The sequence below is a fragment of the Pseudophryne corroboree genome, chromosome 9 (assembly GCF_028390025.1).
Source record: "Pseudophryne corroboree isolate aPseCor3 chromosome 9, aPseCor3.hap2, whole genome shotgun sequence".
Taxonomy (NCBI): domain Eukaryota; kingdom Metazoa; phylum Chordata; class Amphibia; order Anura; family Myobatrachidae; genus Pseudophryne; species Pseudophryne corroboree.
The window spans coordinates 469,467,289-469,481,201 of NC_086452.1; the positions used below are offsets into that span (position 1 = coordinate 469,467,289).

A 13,913-nucleotide genomic window follows, 5' to 3' on the forward strand; every position below is an offset into this window, starting at 1 on the left:
AATATGGTTATGTCCTACTCCGTCCCATATGTTCTCCCCGATGATGCATATTTCATATGCGGGAGGAAGGCGTATAAGTGGCTTGCCCCAAACTCTGAAGGATTGTGTTATATTGGAAAAGTACTGCCTGAAGTAATGACTGTATCACATGCCAAAATGAAAGATATACACCGTGTTGCCCAAGCTCCTTATACTCACACCCATTACGAGCACGTAGTTAAACGGCACCTGATAGAAAGAACAGAGCATCCGGCCTCTGACATGATCCATGAATCCACCGGGATTCAGTTTCTAATCGCGTTAGACATCACTCGCACCGCCAGAGGAGTGTTGAATTATAAATACATATCTGCGCTCGCAAATTTGTTAGACAATATCACAGAAATGTATGATGACACGTTTAGGTATACTGGAAGAGAACTTCAAGCTTATAAAACAGAACTGGTTCAGCATAGAATGATTCTCAATTATCTCACGGCAGTGACAGGTGGATATTGTGTCACACTGGCAACGCAGTACGGCGTGAAATGTTGCACATATATTACAAATAGTACCGAGGACCCGGTCGAGGTCATAGACCAAAAGATGGACGATATTCTCCAACTGAAGTGGGAATTTCGCAGGAGACACAATCTCACCCTTGCTGCTGTGAGTAATGAGCTGACTGGTTGGGTGTCATGGTTGAACCCGCGAAATTGGTTCTCCGGTTTAGGAGAATGGGCTCAAGGAGTCATAATGGATGTAGGGAAGTTTCTCCTATGTATCTTAGGTGTTATCATAACGATTGGCTTGATATTTAGATGCGGTCAGGCTTTAACGAAGTGTAAACGAAGTACCAGGGTGATGAGTTTAAGGAGTGAGGAAATTGTAATTCCAATGGATTTGATTTATGACCCAAATGTAGAAACAATGATGTGATGAAAATGCGATTTCTACGGTCCGTTTCTTTCACCTGTTTTTCCGTTTTCTCCAAGGTAAAAAGACCCACTTGAACGAGGAATTTGATGATCCTGTATACAGACAACTGATGGATTAAAGAAGAAGTTTTGACAACCTTATACACAGATATTTGATGAACTTTGCCATAGATCCCCAGTTTCCCTAGAAATTTTAAAATTACGCTAGCCCAACACTTTTGTAAATCTATGGACATTGACAAAGCTTTTTGCCCACACGCCTTTTGGCAAAAGCACAAAGAAGACTGCATTCAACAGACACCGAACAAGACTTCAACCGACAAATGTTCATTTACCTGACATAGAATACCACTACATTTACCGTAATTATGTCTTTTCTTAATCTCTACAACCTTCAGGTAATTACACACATAGTCGATAGGGAATACAGGCACAGATATCAGCAATCACATATTCCCCCATTCATGTATCATCAACTAAAATGTGCTCCCCATTTGTTACAACCACAGCCGAAAAGAGCTCGGTAAAGTTTGACAGCCCATCCACAGACCCGTACCACGGGATAAGAAGGAATTCAAATGTATACTTCGCAATGCCTCGAAGCTTGATTTAAAACACGTACGGCACGATGATACATGACCCCCAAACACGGATTCATACACACATGCTTCTGCTATCTCACTAGGTCATACCCTTTTCCTACCTTCTCCTCTCCTCCCCTACCCAACCATGGAAATGTATTAACCCCTGACATATATTTTTCTCGTTTTGAAATGTTTTAGGAAGTGGCAGTTATTGTTGACTGCCAAAGGGTGGACTGTCAAAGTCAGAAAAATATCACGATGCACACTGCCATATTTGCACCTCATATGTGTCCCTGCTGCGCATGCGTGCACTCTCCCGTGCGTGCGCATACTCGCTGTTGCGGGCACCCGCAGGCGCACGGTATGCGCATTTACGGTAGAGATTGTATGCGTCTAGCGGGCGACTCTTTCGTTACATATTTCTACTATATAATGTATTTTGTAGATCATGGTCCCTTTGATAGAATCTGAAAGTTTAGTTAATGTAGCATGTTCATGGACAGAGAAATCCCTCTTTGTTTGATACAAAGGGTCAGACAGGAGTAATACAGTGGTGTTTAGTATCCATCGGAAGAGTATTTAATTAGCAATATTCCGGTGTTGGTTTGAAGCGGATTAATCGCTCGTGCGAATAGTTATGGACATAAGAAGTTTATGTCCATTTACTATTATTTGCACTTACTTATTCATGCGGCGGGAAACCCAGTTTCCCACCCACCTGAGCAGTTGGAAATCGTCACAGCCCACCTGTATGAATCAACCTATGACCTTTTGTTATAATGCGAGGAGGAATTCCTGTGTCCAATGAACAATGAGATTGTAGGGACTATTGAATTGTATTGTGTGTGGGGCATAAATAGACAAGCCGATCACATCCAGCTCACTCTTCAACGGTTATCATTGCTGAAAATCGGGAGCTGGATGTCCAGAGGCGCATGCGATCGTTTCCTTTGTGCGTAAGTTTTCTCCGCAATCATATTGTCTTTCTTGTTATTATGGGCCATATCTCTCTCTCTCTCTTTTCTCTTTCTCTAGTATTCTCTTAAACGTAATAGTATTGTATTGTATTGTATTTACTGTGTAGTTATCTGGTTAGTTAGTCTATGTTATATTGTAGTGTATGACTTGTAATTGTATTATTCTTTTTCAAGTATAACATTCATATTAGGCGTTAGACCCTAAGCACGGTATTTGTGTATTTCTTATAGTGTTAAGTATTCTCAGAGCGTCGGTGACGCTCGAACAGCTTTTAAGTTAATAAGGTTACACGGTGTTGCATCTACACTCAATCTCTGCACCAAGGTTTACTGCATAATACACTGATTTATGGTATAGTTACAAAGGTTTAACATTGTGAGCGTCTGCGCCGCTGGTGATCTCCTCGTGGTCTCGAGCGTTCGCATCGCTATAGCAAATCATTACTTTAGTCGGCAGCCAATAGTGTGCCTGCCTGTGATCTCTTGGCCGTGAGCGAACGTGACGCTTGAGCGTCTCGACCTCGGCTAAGCGATTGCTACGCAACGTGCGTACCCTTACGGTACTCCATACGTCAATAGCGTACAGTGTTCTTAGACCTCTTAAAGGGTTTTAAATAAGATAAATATTTAGCTTTATCAATCTCTTTTACACTACGTTAGAGATGGGGGTTTATTTGTATATTGTTTCCTATTACCCTAGAGCAGAGGTGTAGCGTGAAGACATGACACCTGGAGCAGGGTCATGTCACAGCGCCCCCACCCACCACCTACATACATACATACATACATACATACATACATACACATTTAGGCACATACACATTTAGGCACATACATACATAAACACACACATATACACAGATCTATGCACATATACATACACACATACACACAAATATACACGCAGACATACATAAACATGCACACACAGATATATGTACATATACACACACACACAGACATATACACATAGACATATATAAACACACACACACACACACACACACACACACACACACATACATAAAAACACACATATACTGTATAAAAAAGATATACTGTATACAAACATACATAAGCACACACATATACATGTATACACATAAACACATACATGTGCACACAGACATACACACAAGCACTCACATTTACACACAGACATACACATAAACACACAGTCTACACAGACATAAACACATATACACACATTAATTCTCACCAAGAGGGCAGCAGCAGAGCAGCTACTCATTCTAGCCTGGAGGTGCAGAGCTTCTATGTGATTGACAGGCTGGGCCTCTGTGGTTAGCAGGAAAGGACTGAGGAAAGGTAAGGGGTGGCCATCACACTGCCTGCATGTTTCATATCACTCAGTGCAGATACCTGACAGCCAGGAAGGTTCTCTTCTGACAAGCCTCCAAACCTCCACTCTTCCCTTACAACACACAACACTGCATTGGACTCTCTGCACTGCAATCAGTGACATGGAATATGCAGGCAGTGTGGTGGCCACCCCTTCCCTCTCTTCCAGTAATTTCCTCCTACCCCGAGATCCAGGCTCTCCGCTCTATTACAGAGAGCCGGCGTCTTCTGTCCCCAGCGGCACCTGGAGCTCAAGCACCACTCATTCCACCCTCGCTATGCCCCTGCCCTAGAGGGTTAGTATTTTCCTCTAGCAAACTATTGTAGCTCCACTTTACACACTAATATCAAGGCGCAGGTATCATTCTCCTTTCTGTTACCTGAGGTGTCTACTATTTACATACCTCCCAACTTTTGATGGTTGTGGGTTGAGACGAGCCATGCCAGAGGTGCGGCTGTGGCCGGAAAGGGTGCGGAGCCTCAAGTGGTGGGGGCAGGATCTCAAGTGAAGGGGTGAGTCCTAGCGCAGCAAACCCTGTTTTCATCATTTTGGGGGGGGGGGGGGGGGGGGGCGCATGTCCAGCACTCCCTGAGTGGCTGAGCAGTTCCCTGCTCCACTTCCTGCACTTATAGATGCCATGCGCATGGCACCTATTAAGTGATCACTGGCTGCTTTGCAGAGCAGCGGTGATCACTGGCTCTCCCAACTGTCCTCACCCTGCCCGCGGGACACTGCAGCCTGTGGGTAGGACAGATGGACAGTGTCCAACTGGCGGGCCTGTCCCGCTGTATTCGGGACAGCTGGGAGGTATGTGTTTATAAGGAAGTGTGAGGTGCAGAGTTGAGTTTTCCCTAGGTGACAAAAAGCCTAGCTTCACAACTGCCACCAGTGAACAGTAGCTTTCCATTGAGACTAAACTTTAAGTACTCAATGGGTCAGACACCAGCCCAAATATCACATTGAAGGTTCATCCAGCCATGGCTGAAGAACCAATTTACCGTCCCAATAAATGGAACTGTAACACTGCATCCAATGAATGATATTATAATTATTCCTCTCTCATTGTACACATCACCTGTGTCCACACATAATTTGGGTCTGAGAGTGATTTTGACAATTTGTGACAAAGCTCCTAGACTGTCATGTGACCAAACCAGCCACAAGCAGTCAGGTATCAGAACTACACCCATACAAGCGTCACTCAGGACATGCATTGTCCCCCATGGAGTGGGAGACAATGATCATTTTGTCTAACCATACACACACTCCTTTATTATCTAGCACATGGCCGTCATTTAGCAATGCAAGCTTAAGACAACAACTAATCAGGTAAGTAAACAAAGTGTAGACACAAACCGTATCTCAAAAAGGAATGCAATACAAAAAGTCATATTGATATCATCAGTCCCTTAATAATTGAAGGAAACATTTGGCTCTCCCCTAGTGAAAGTTCATGTCGATCACCAGCATAATAATTGGCATTATCAGCAAAACTTTATCTCAAAAGACAGGAATTGGTTTAACAGCAATGATGCTTACCTTTTGGTGACAACTAAGTTTCTGTAAAGTCAGTAGAGCTTCCCCTCTCTGTTGGCAAAGATGTTGCTGTGGTAACCAGGCCGAATCGCCAAATGACGGATGTAGAAATCTACTTTTCAGGTGATAACACATAAATTGAGAAATCTAAAACTTTAATTGTTTATATAAAATAAAACAGGATTACATACATATAAAGTATAGTGAATACTGTACCCCAATCACCACCACCCATCCTTGAGGGAAAACTATCAATATACTGTATATGTTCTCTATTTCTCTGTAAGTGGGATGAACTGAAGATCATTCACTCTAAATTTTGGTGCCTCATGTCTGTGTCCTAGGCATGATTTACCTCAGACCGTTCAGACTGTCTGAGACATAGATAACCCTAAGCCTGCAAAACTTCTGTTCCCATCACATTCCCAGATAAGCAGGGCTGAGAATACCCAAATCAAGAAAGTCCGGATTCTTCTCAAATGAAAGTTATTGGTCCTCAGCTACTTGTGGAACTTACAAACTAATAAGGTTCACTTATCTCATTAAGCATTTAATATAGGCTTACGGTACATAGTGAGCATTCAAAGCATATAAAGAATATGCATAATTGTCAATATATGTATTTATTATATCTGAACCAGCTGAGAGCATACAAGTTCCAAAAACTGAATCTCCAAAAAACTTTGTTTCATACTTTCATATCTTCATGCAATGTGCCTTCATTACAAAAGAAGAAGAAGAAGGAGGAGGAGGAGAATCTAGGTGCACAATTTAAAATTTTAGGTATCTTTTCAAGATGTTGTCCATGGCTCTCAAAACCTGTTTGTTTCTCAGAGTATAAACTAGAGGGTTTAGCATCGGGACCACCGCTGTGTACAACAAGGAGAGAAATTTGTCTTGTTCTGGAGAGTACTGTGACTCTGGGACCATGTAGGAACTGAGTGATGTACCATAGAATAATATTACAACAGTGAGATGGGACGAGCAGCTGGAGAAAGCCTTTACTCTACCCGCCGAGCTACGGATCTTTATGACAGTAGCAATAATACATGTATAAGAGACTAATATCAACACAAAGGGCGTAAGCCCCAAAAATATACTTTCCACATATACCAACATCTTAATATATGTGATGTCATCACTAGATAGCGCTATCATGGTTTTTAAATCACAGTAGAAATTACTTATGTCTTGGGAATTGCAGAATGATAAAGTAGAAACTAACACAGCATAGGATAAAGAATTTAAAAAACCAACAAACCAGGAGATAGAAAATAATATAATACACAAACTTTTGTTCATAATGGTTATATAGTGCAGAGGGATACAGATGGCGACATAGCGGTCATAGGCCATAGAACTTAAGAGTGTGAACTCTGACACAGCGCAAAATGCAAAGAAGAACATCTGTGTGATGCATGCTGGGAAGGTAATTCTGGCATCACCTGTTACCAGGATAGAGAGGAATTTGGGAAGGACGCTGGAGACGTAGATGATGTCCTGCACTGAGAGGTTACACAGGAAATAGTACATAGGAGTGTGGAGCTGTGGGGTCAGATATATAAGACCAGTGATAATCAGGTTCCCCAGCACTGTCAGTAAATACATTACCAGGATCCCAATGAAGAGCACAAGCTGAAGGTCTGCAGAGATGGAGAATGCCAGAAGGTGAAATTCTCGCTGTACGGTGCAGTTTATGAGATATTCCTTCATCCCTCCTGCAGGCTCAGGTTAAGCCACAGCAAAAGCATCAGAGAGACCAAATGGGATCAGTAAGAAAAGAAGCACAACCAATGTCCTGTCCAGGCCACACCTTCTATAAGCAATGGAATTTAGATAATGTCACAGAGGAGACAAAAACATAATCTTCACCCATAATGTTATATGTCTTGCCCTTATTTTCCTTCCTCCATTGTTTCCATAACATATGAATGCTCAGTTTTTAGTATACTGGTGTGTTATTCTTGTAAAGTTTTTTCCTAATTTGGGAGGTCTTGGCCACAATAAAGGCAACAGTGGATCCATTCAATTATGGCCATCCTGTCTTATTACATATTTTTATATATTAACCTAAATGGAGGTTCCTCTACTGTAAATCCCAAGCCTTGACACCAATATGTTATAGTTTTTAAATTCTTAAATCAGTATTAATTCACAGCTCTAGAGTAAGTGAGGGGATACTGCAGCCTTTTGTCTCTGCTAATGTTTAAGGGTGTCTATGAAAAATTATGAATAAAAAACAGTGGTGAGTTTAGGGGGTTGTCAATGGACCTTGGTCCTAAAACAGGGGCACATATTTGTATCAGACTTCATCGTGACCTCAGAACTTTGATATTGACAGACCCATCTGTGACATAGATAATCTCCCTAATCTATGCTTCTGCTGGGGGAGATGTATCAAGTCTTGGAGGGATAAAGTTGAGACATTGCCCTAAGCTACAAAAAAGCTTCTAGATTTAATTTATCTAGCACAGTCTTTGAAATGACAGAAGGTGATTGGTTGATTTGGTCAACTACTCAACTTTAACTCTCTCCAAGGTTTAATACATCTGCCTCTCTTTGACATTGGAATGGTCAGTTAGAGGACCACAAAGGAAATTACTCATTGGACAATTAAAAGAGCCAAAAATTCATATATAGTTAAAATTAGATGCTATGGGATTAATTCAGATCTGATTGCAGCAGCAAATTTGTTAGCTAATGGGCAAAACCATGTGCACTGCAGGGGGAGGGGGGCAGATGTAACATGTGCAGAGAGAGTTAGATTTGGGTGGGATGTGTTTAAACTGAAATCTAAATTACAGTGTAAAAGTAAAGCAGCCAGTATTTACCCTGCACAAAAACAAAATAACCCACCCAAATCTAACTCTCTCTGCACATGTTACATCTGCCCCACCTGCAGTGCACATGATTTTGCCCATTAGCCAACAAATTTTCTGTTGCGATCTGATCTGAATTAGGCCCAATGTTACTTTCCAATAATACACATAATGCTATACATTTCATCTCAGCAGATAATAAAATCATTAATATAATTAATTTGTGAAGCATCAGTGTATAATATGTTAGACACACAAGTAAGACTCATTTGGGACAAAGAAGATTATTTAAAATTAAAATATGTAAAATGTACATGGATAAATATAGGAATTATATATTACTATCCAAAAATAACTGGATAATTCACCACTTATAGGTAGAGAAGCGGGGAAAGATGTGTAATATGATATATGATTGAGGGATAATAACATACTTACATGTAAACAATAGATCAGCAGAACATCTAGCAGGGAGTTTATTAATGTCTAAACTAGGCCCTGTGCTATGGTGCCACAACATTTCACAAAATATTTAATAAAAATTGTTCGCACTTTTTTTTACCAGAAGAATCTTAGCTGATGATGTTTGCATGGTTTGTGTGACTGTGTACAGAAAACAGTTGTCGACAACCTCTTATAAGAAAAAAGTTAATAACATATATACAGTAGTTGTGTCATTTAATATCAAAACTGATTCATTTCTAACCGGCGGGTCTTGCAAAAGGAGAGAAAAAAAATCACAAAATAATAAATACATCAAAATAATAAATTAAACTGTAGCTGGCAAAAATACTATACTTCGTTTTTGCCAAGACAACATAATGTAACAAATAATAATTCACAATTTATATTTGAAAGCTAAAATGTAAAGTTTACCTAGACAACATGTCCTAAATACAGTGAAAATTCTATTGTGGTATCAAGACTCATATATACGTGGATCGTTCCCATTTCCTAAGTGCAAGGAGTGAAAGAAATATATAAAGCTGCATTTATGCCTCAGGGATTGCCCTTTGTGAATACATTTATTACAGTTTTCCCACAACAATTAATGGTTATTATTTTGTTTTTATTTTGTGTGTTATTGTGTTTACTATAATAATTATTTATAAATAGCATAGCATTTTCTTTATCCTGTGTTTACTGCAATACTCAAGCCATTGTTTGTTGTATTTCAAATAGTTTACATAATTTTTGTAAATAGAGAAAATGAATGATACAACTCAATTATAATAAATCTTTACTTGATTAATGAATACGTTTTAACTACTACAAGTACTAAAAAGGTATTTAAAAGAGATGTTATTCTGTAAGTATCTCAATGACACAGACATGACATAAAAGTATTAATAAAGTTATATTATTTCATAATTATCATCAGAGTTTTAACAGTAAATTATATGGAACCAGTAACTGAATAACCGTACTTCGTGACAGAATTTCAAGTATTTCCATGCATATAACTTTAATTTTGAAGGACTTCCTGATAAACTAAGTAGACTTACAACAGGACATGCTCCGCCCACCACTGTCAGTCTTTGTCAGGGCACACCTCCGGGCGCGCCTTCTCCGGATTGATGCTGTCAAAAGGCTGGCTCTAAGGAGAAAAATCCACTGCTTCCTCTGCCCCATCCCACCTCTGATGCTGCCCTGCTCAGTGCTGTAAATGCTGGGATGACAGGCCAAGCTCCGCCCGCTGTATGTTAAATATGTAATGTTTGCAGGGATAGGCTGACTCTTTTCCAAAGGGCCCTAGGTCTTCTTGCTCTCCTTAGGGCTCCTCCTTTGAGGTAAAAAGATAAAGATTTACACACAACACTTAAGGTCACTGGGAGAGCAGTCAGTACCCTTTGCACAGCAGATGAACTGTTGCTGACTATCAATTTTCCTTTAATGCATTTAAGAGTAAAAATATCTATCTATCCTTTCTTTTTATTGCTCTCTGAGAGGTTTGGCAATGTTTAGTTACACAATCTCCTGAACCATTAGGCTGGATTTCCTTGCCAGTGGCAGTTGAAGAGCAGTCCATTATTCAAGTAGGGGAGCCACACCCAGCAATGTTTGACAGTTTTTAGGGGTGGCAGTTGATGTGGCTCCCCTATTTGAATAATGAACTTCTCTGAAACTACCACTGGCAAAGAAGTCCAGGAACTGAGCATTGTATCCTCCCCCCTCCACAACTTGGTATCGCCGGCACCATGTATTCTTTATAGCCCCAGATGGGTGGGCTGTCTTAACTCTCCTCTGTTAGGGAGGAATTCCCAAAAAATTATCTTTCCCCTTTTAACCCATTTGTGGGTGGAATTTTGAAAAATCCCTTCTTAGTGGGTGCCTACATCACAAAAGCAAGCTACTGTCCAGATTTCCAGTTCCTAGTCCTTATGGTTCAGGAGATTTTGTGATGAGTCAGTGGTGTTTGCCATATATATATATATATATATATATATATATATAGAACCTTGGAAAGGGCGGCACTCAGAGACTTGATAAAACAGTTTTAAGTGAAAAAACCCCGCAGGCCAACCTTTAATGTGACGTTTTGGGGACTAGCCCCTTCCTCAGACAACCTGAGGAAGGGGCTAGTCCCCGAAACGTCACATTAAAGGTTGCCCTGCGGGGTTTTTTCACTTAAAACTGTTTTATCAAGTCTCTGAGTGCCGCCCTTTCCAAGGTTCCATATGCTAACGGAGGTGACAAGCTCTGAAGGGAAGGCAACGTAGCAGTACTGGCGTCAGTCCGGAGTGCCGGGGTCCAATTGTTGACTATATATATATATATATATATATATATAATATTAGTATTATCATTATTTTGTATAGTGCCAACATGTTGCTTAGCATCGTAGAATCAGTGAAAGTTTTTAGAATTTGTTTAATCGGCCAGATTATTTTTGAACTGTGGTGGGAGCTGGAATAAACACAGACAAAGTTGGGGAAAACACACAAACTGAACTGATTGGAGCATAACTGAAGTTTCCGTAGCTCCAAATGGTCAAATTTTAAATCTGTCTTTTTTGAAATGCAAATTAATAAATAAAACAGCTAAATAAAAATTTGCATAATATCACCCTACCCAGATTATGCTAACAAGTTTCAATTACTTTGTACATGTGCTTCTCTAATATATAAAAAATAATGTTTTCATTTCTTGGTCTATTGTAAAAAAAAAAAGACAAGAACAGAGTCATTTGAAACTAAAGAGAAATGACTTGTTGTAGTGACATCAACGGTTAGTTAGGACTGAAACAGTTTGCGTTTGAATCAGTGGGAGTGTCTGCACAGAAGACACTTGCTGAGACATTGGTATAGCTTCTGAGCTCTGCTACATACAAATTGCAGGTTAATGGGATTTGAATTAGGTCCTTTGTGAGGTTGTTTTACAACGTGCAAACCATGTTGATGTCTGGTGTCTACAGTTCCAGAAATGCAGATGTTTTTGAACTGATACTTTTATTGAGGTTTCTTTTACATAATTTTACAGAACAGAAGAAAAAAATAGAATGGGCGAAGAGGGTTTGCCAGTTCTGGTACCAATAGAAAAATATTCAGGGCAAACCGTTGGAGCAATTAAAAAGCATAACTGGAATCTGTTGTGAGAGTTGTGAAGATGGATGTCAGTACAGAGTGGCGGGTTGAGGGGGGAGCGGAAACTGCGGTTAGTATGAGATGGATGATGGGGGAAGGGAATAGAGGGAGAGAGGGGAGTGATAAAGAGAAACCACTGATTCAAACTGTAGTCTACTGTAGTGGACACAATAAAAGTGAAGTGTCATGTCTCAAAATGGCAACCTATGGATTGCAAAGAACTTGGAAAAGGAGAGAGAAATCATGTAGGAAGCAGATTATGGGTGTAATTCAGAGGTGGAGGCAGAAGCGCTCGCAGCTGCATCTATTGGCAGTCACCCATTTGCAACTTTATACAAATGCTGCTGTAAAGTTCTTGCACTGTGTACATCCATACTTATGAATGTGGGCCAATCATACTTGCAGTAATACCAATTTGTGCACCGCCATCAGTCGCTCCACTGAAACTTGCAACAGCTGATGTGAGCAATCAAGCCTCTGTGCACATATCTACAGTACTTTCCTAGAAAAGGACTCAGAATGCACACTAGTATCCCTTTTGCACTGACCTGAAACCCCACTGGTTATTGCCCAGCAACCTGGGGTTTAGATCAGTGGATATGGCTCCAACCAGATCCAGTCACCTGGGATTTCTTCCCAGGTATCTAGCAGGGTTCCAAGTGCTGGCCTGTGTGCAGTGTGAACGGTGCCGATCTGAGCGCCTGAAATTTTTCGGGTTTTGTGTTTTGGTTTTGGGTTCGGTTCCGCGGCCGTGTTTTGGGTTCGAACGCGTTTTGGCAAAACCTCACCGAATTTTTTTTGTCGGATTCGGGTGTGTTTTGGATTCGGGTGTTTTTTTCAAAAAACACTAAAAAACAGCTTAAATCATAGAATTTGGGGGTCATTTTGATCCCAAAGTATTATTAACCTCAAAAACCATAATTTACACTCATTTTCAGTCTATTCTGAATACCTCACACCTCACAATATTATTTTTAGTCCTAAAATTTGCACCGAGGTCGCTGTGTGAGTAAGATAAGCGACCCTAGAGGCCGACACAAACACCGGGCCCATCTAGGAGTGGCACTGCAGTGTCACGCAGGATGTCCCTTCCAAAAAACCCTCCCCAAACAGCACATGACGCAAAGAAAAAAAGAGGCGCAATGAGGTAGCTGTGTGAGTAAGATTAGCGACCCTAGTGGCCGACACAAACACCGGGCCCATCTAGGAGTGGCACTGCAGTGTCACGCAGGATGTCCCTTCCAAAAAACCCTCCCCAAACAGCACATGACGCAAAGAAAAAAAGAGGCGCAATGAGGTAGCTGACTGTGTGAGTAAGATTAGCGACCCTAGTGGCCGACACAAACACCGGGCCCATCTAGGAGTGGCACTGCAGTGTCACGCAGGATGTCCCTTCCAAAAAACCCTCCCCAATCAGCACATGATGCAAAGAAAAAGAAAAGAAAAAAGAGGTGCAAGATGGAATTGTCCTTGGGCCCTCCCACCCACCCTTATGTTGTATAAACAAAACAGGACATGCACACTTTAACCAACCCATCATTTCAGTGACAGGGTCTGCCACACGACTGTGACTGATATGACGGGTTGGTTTGGACCCCCCCCAAAAAAGAAGCAATTAATCTCTCCTTGCACAAACTGGCTCTACAGAGGCAAGATGTCCACCTCATCTTCACCCTCCGATATATCACCGTGTACATCCCCCTCCTCACAGATTATCAATTCGTCCCCACTGGAATCCACCATCTCAGCTCCCTGTGTACTTTGTGGAGGCAATTGCTGCTGGTCAATGTCTCCGCGGAGGAATTGATTATAATTCATTTTAATGAACATCATCTTCTCCACATTTTCTGGATGTAACCTCGTACGCCGATTGCTGACAAGGTGAGCGGCGGCACTAAACACTCTTTCGGAGTACACACTTGTGGGAGGGCAACTTAGGTAGAATAAAGCCAGTTTGTGCAAGGGCCTCCAAATTGCCTCTTTTTCCTGCCAGTATAAGTACGGACTGTGTGACGTGCCTACTTGGATGCGGTCACTCATATAATCCTCCACCATTCTATCAATGTTGAGAGAATCATATGCAGTGACAGTAGACGACATGTCCGTAATCGTTGTCAGGTCCTTCAGTCCGGACCA

General features: G+C 41.1%; 1 protein-coding gene across 1 annotated transcript; it reads right to left on the reverse strand.

Annotated features, from left to right (window-relative positions):
* Window positions 1-6,145: 6,145 nt before the first annotated feature.
* On the reverse strand, window positions 6,146-7,184 carry LOC134958862 (olfactory receptor 1C1-like). The gene has a single exon (XM_063941567.1). It carries the CDS (start codon window positions 7,085-7,087, stop codon window positions 6,146-6,148), a length of 942 nt encoding a protein of 313 aa, XP_063797637.1. The 5' UTR covers window positions 7,088-7,184.
* Between the last annotated feature and the right edge of the window lie 6,729 nt (window positions 7,185-13,913).

Excerpts from the sequence above, each read along its gene's own strand:
- LOC134958862 (XM_063941567.1), bottom strand. The coding sequence starts at position 7,087 with ATGAAGGAATATCTCATAAACTGCACCGTACAGCGAGAATTTCACCTT.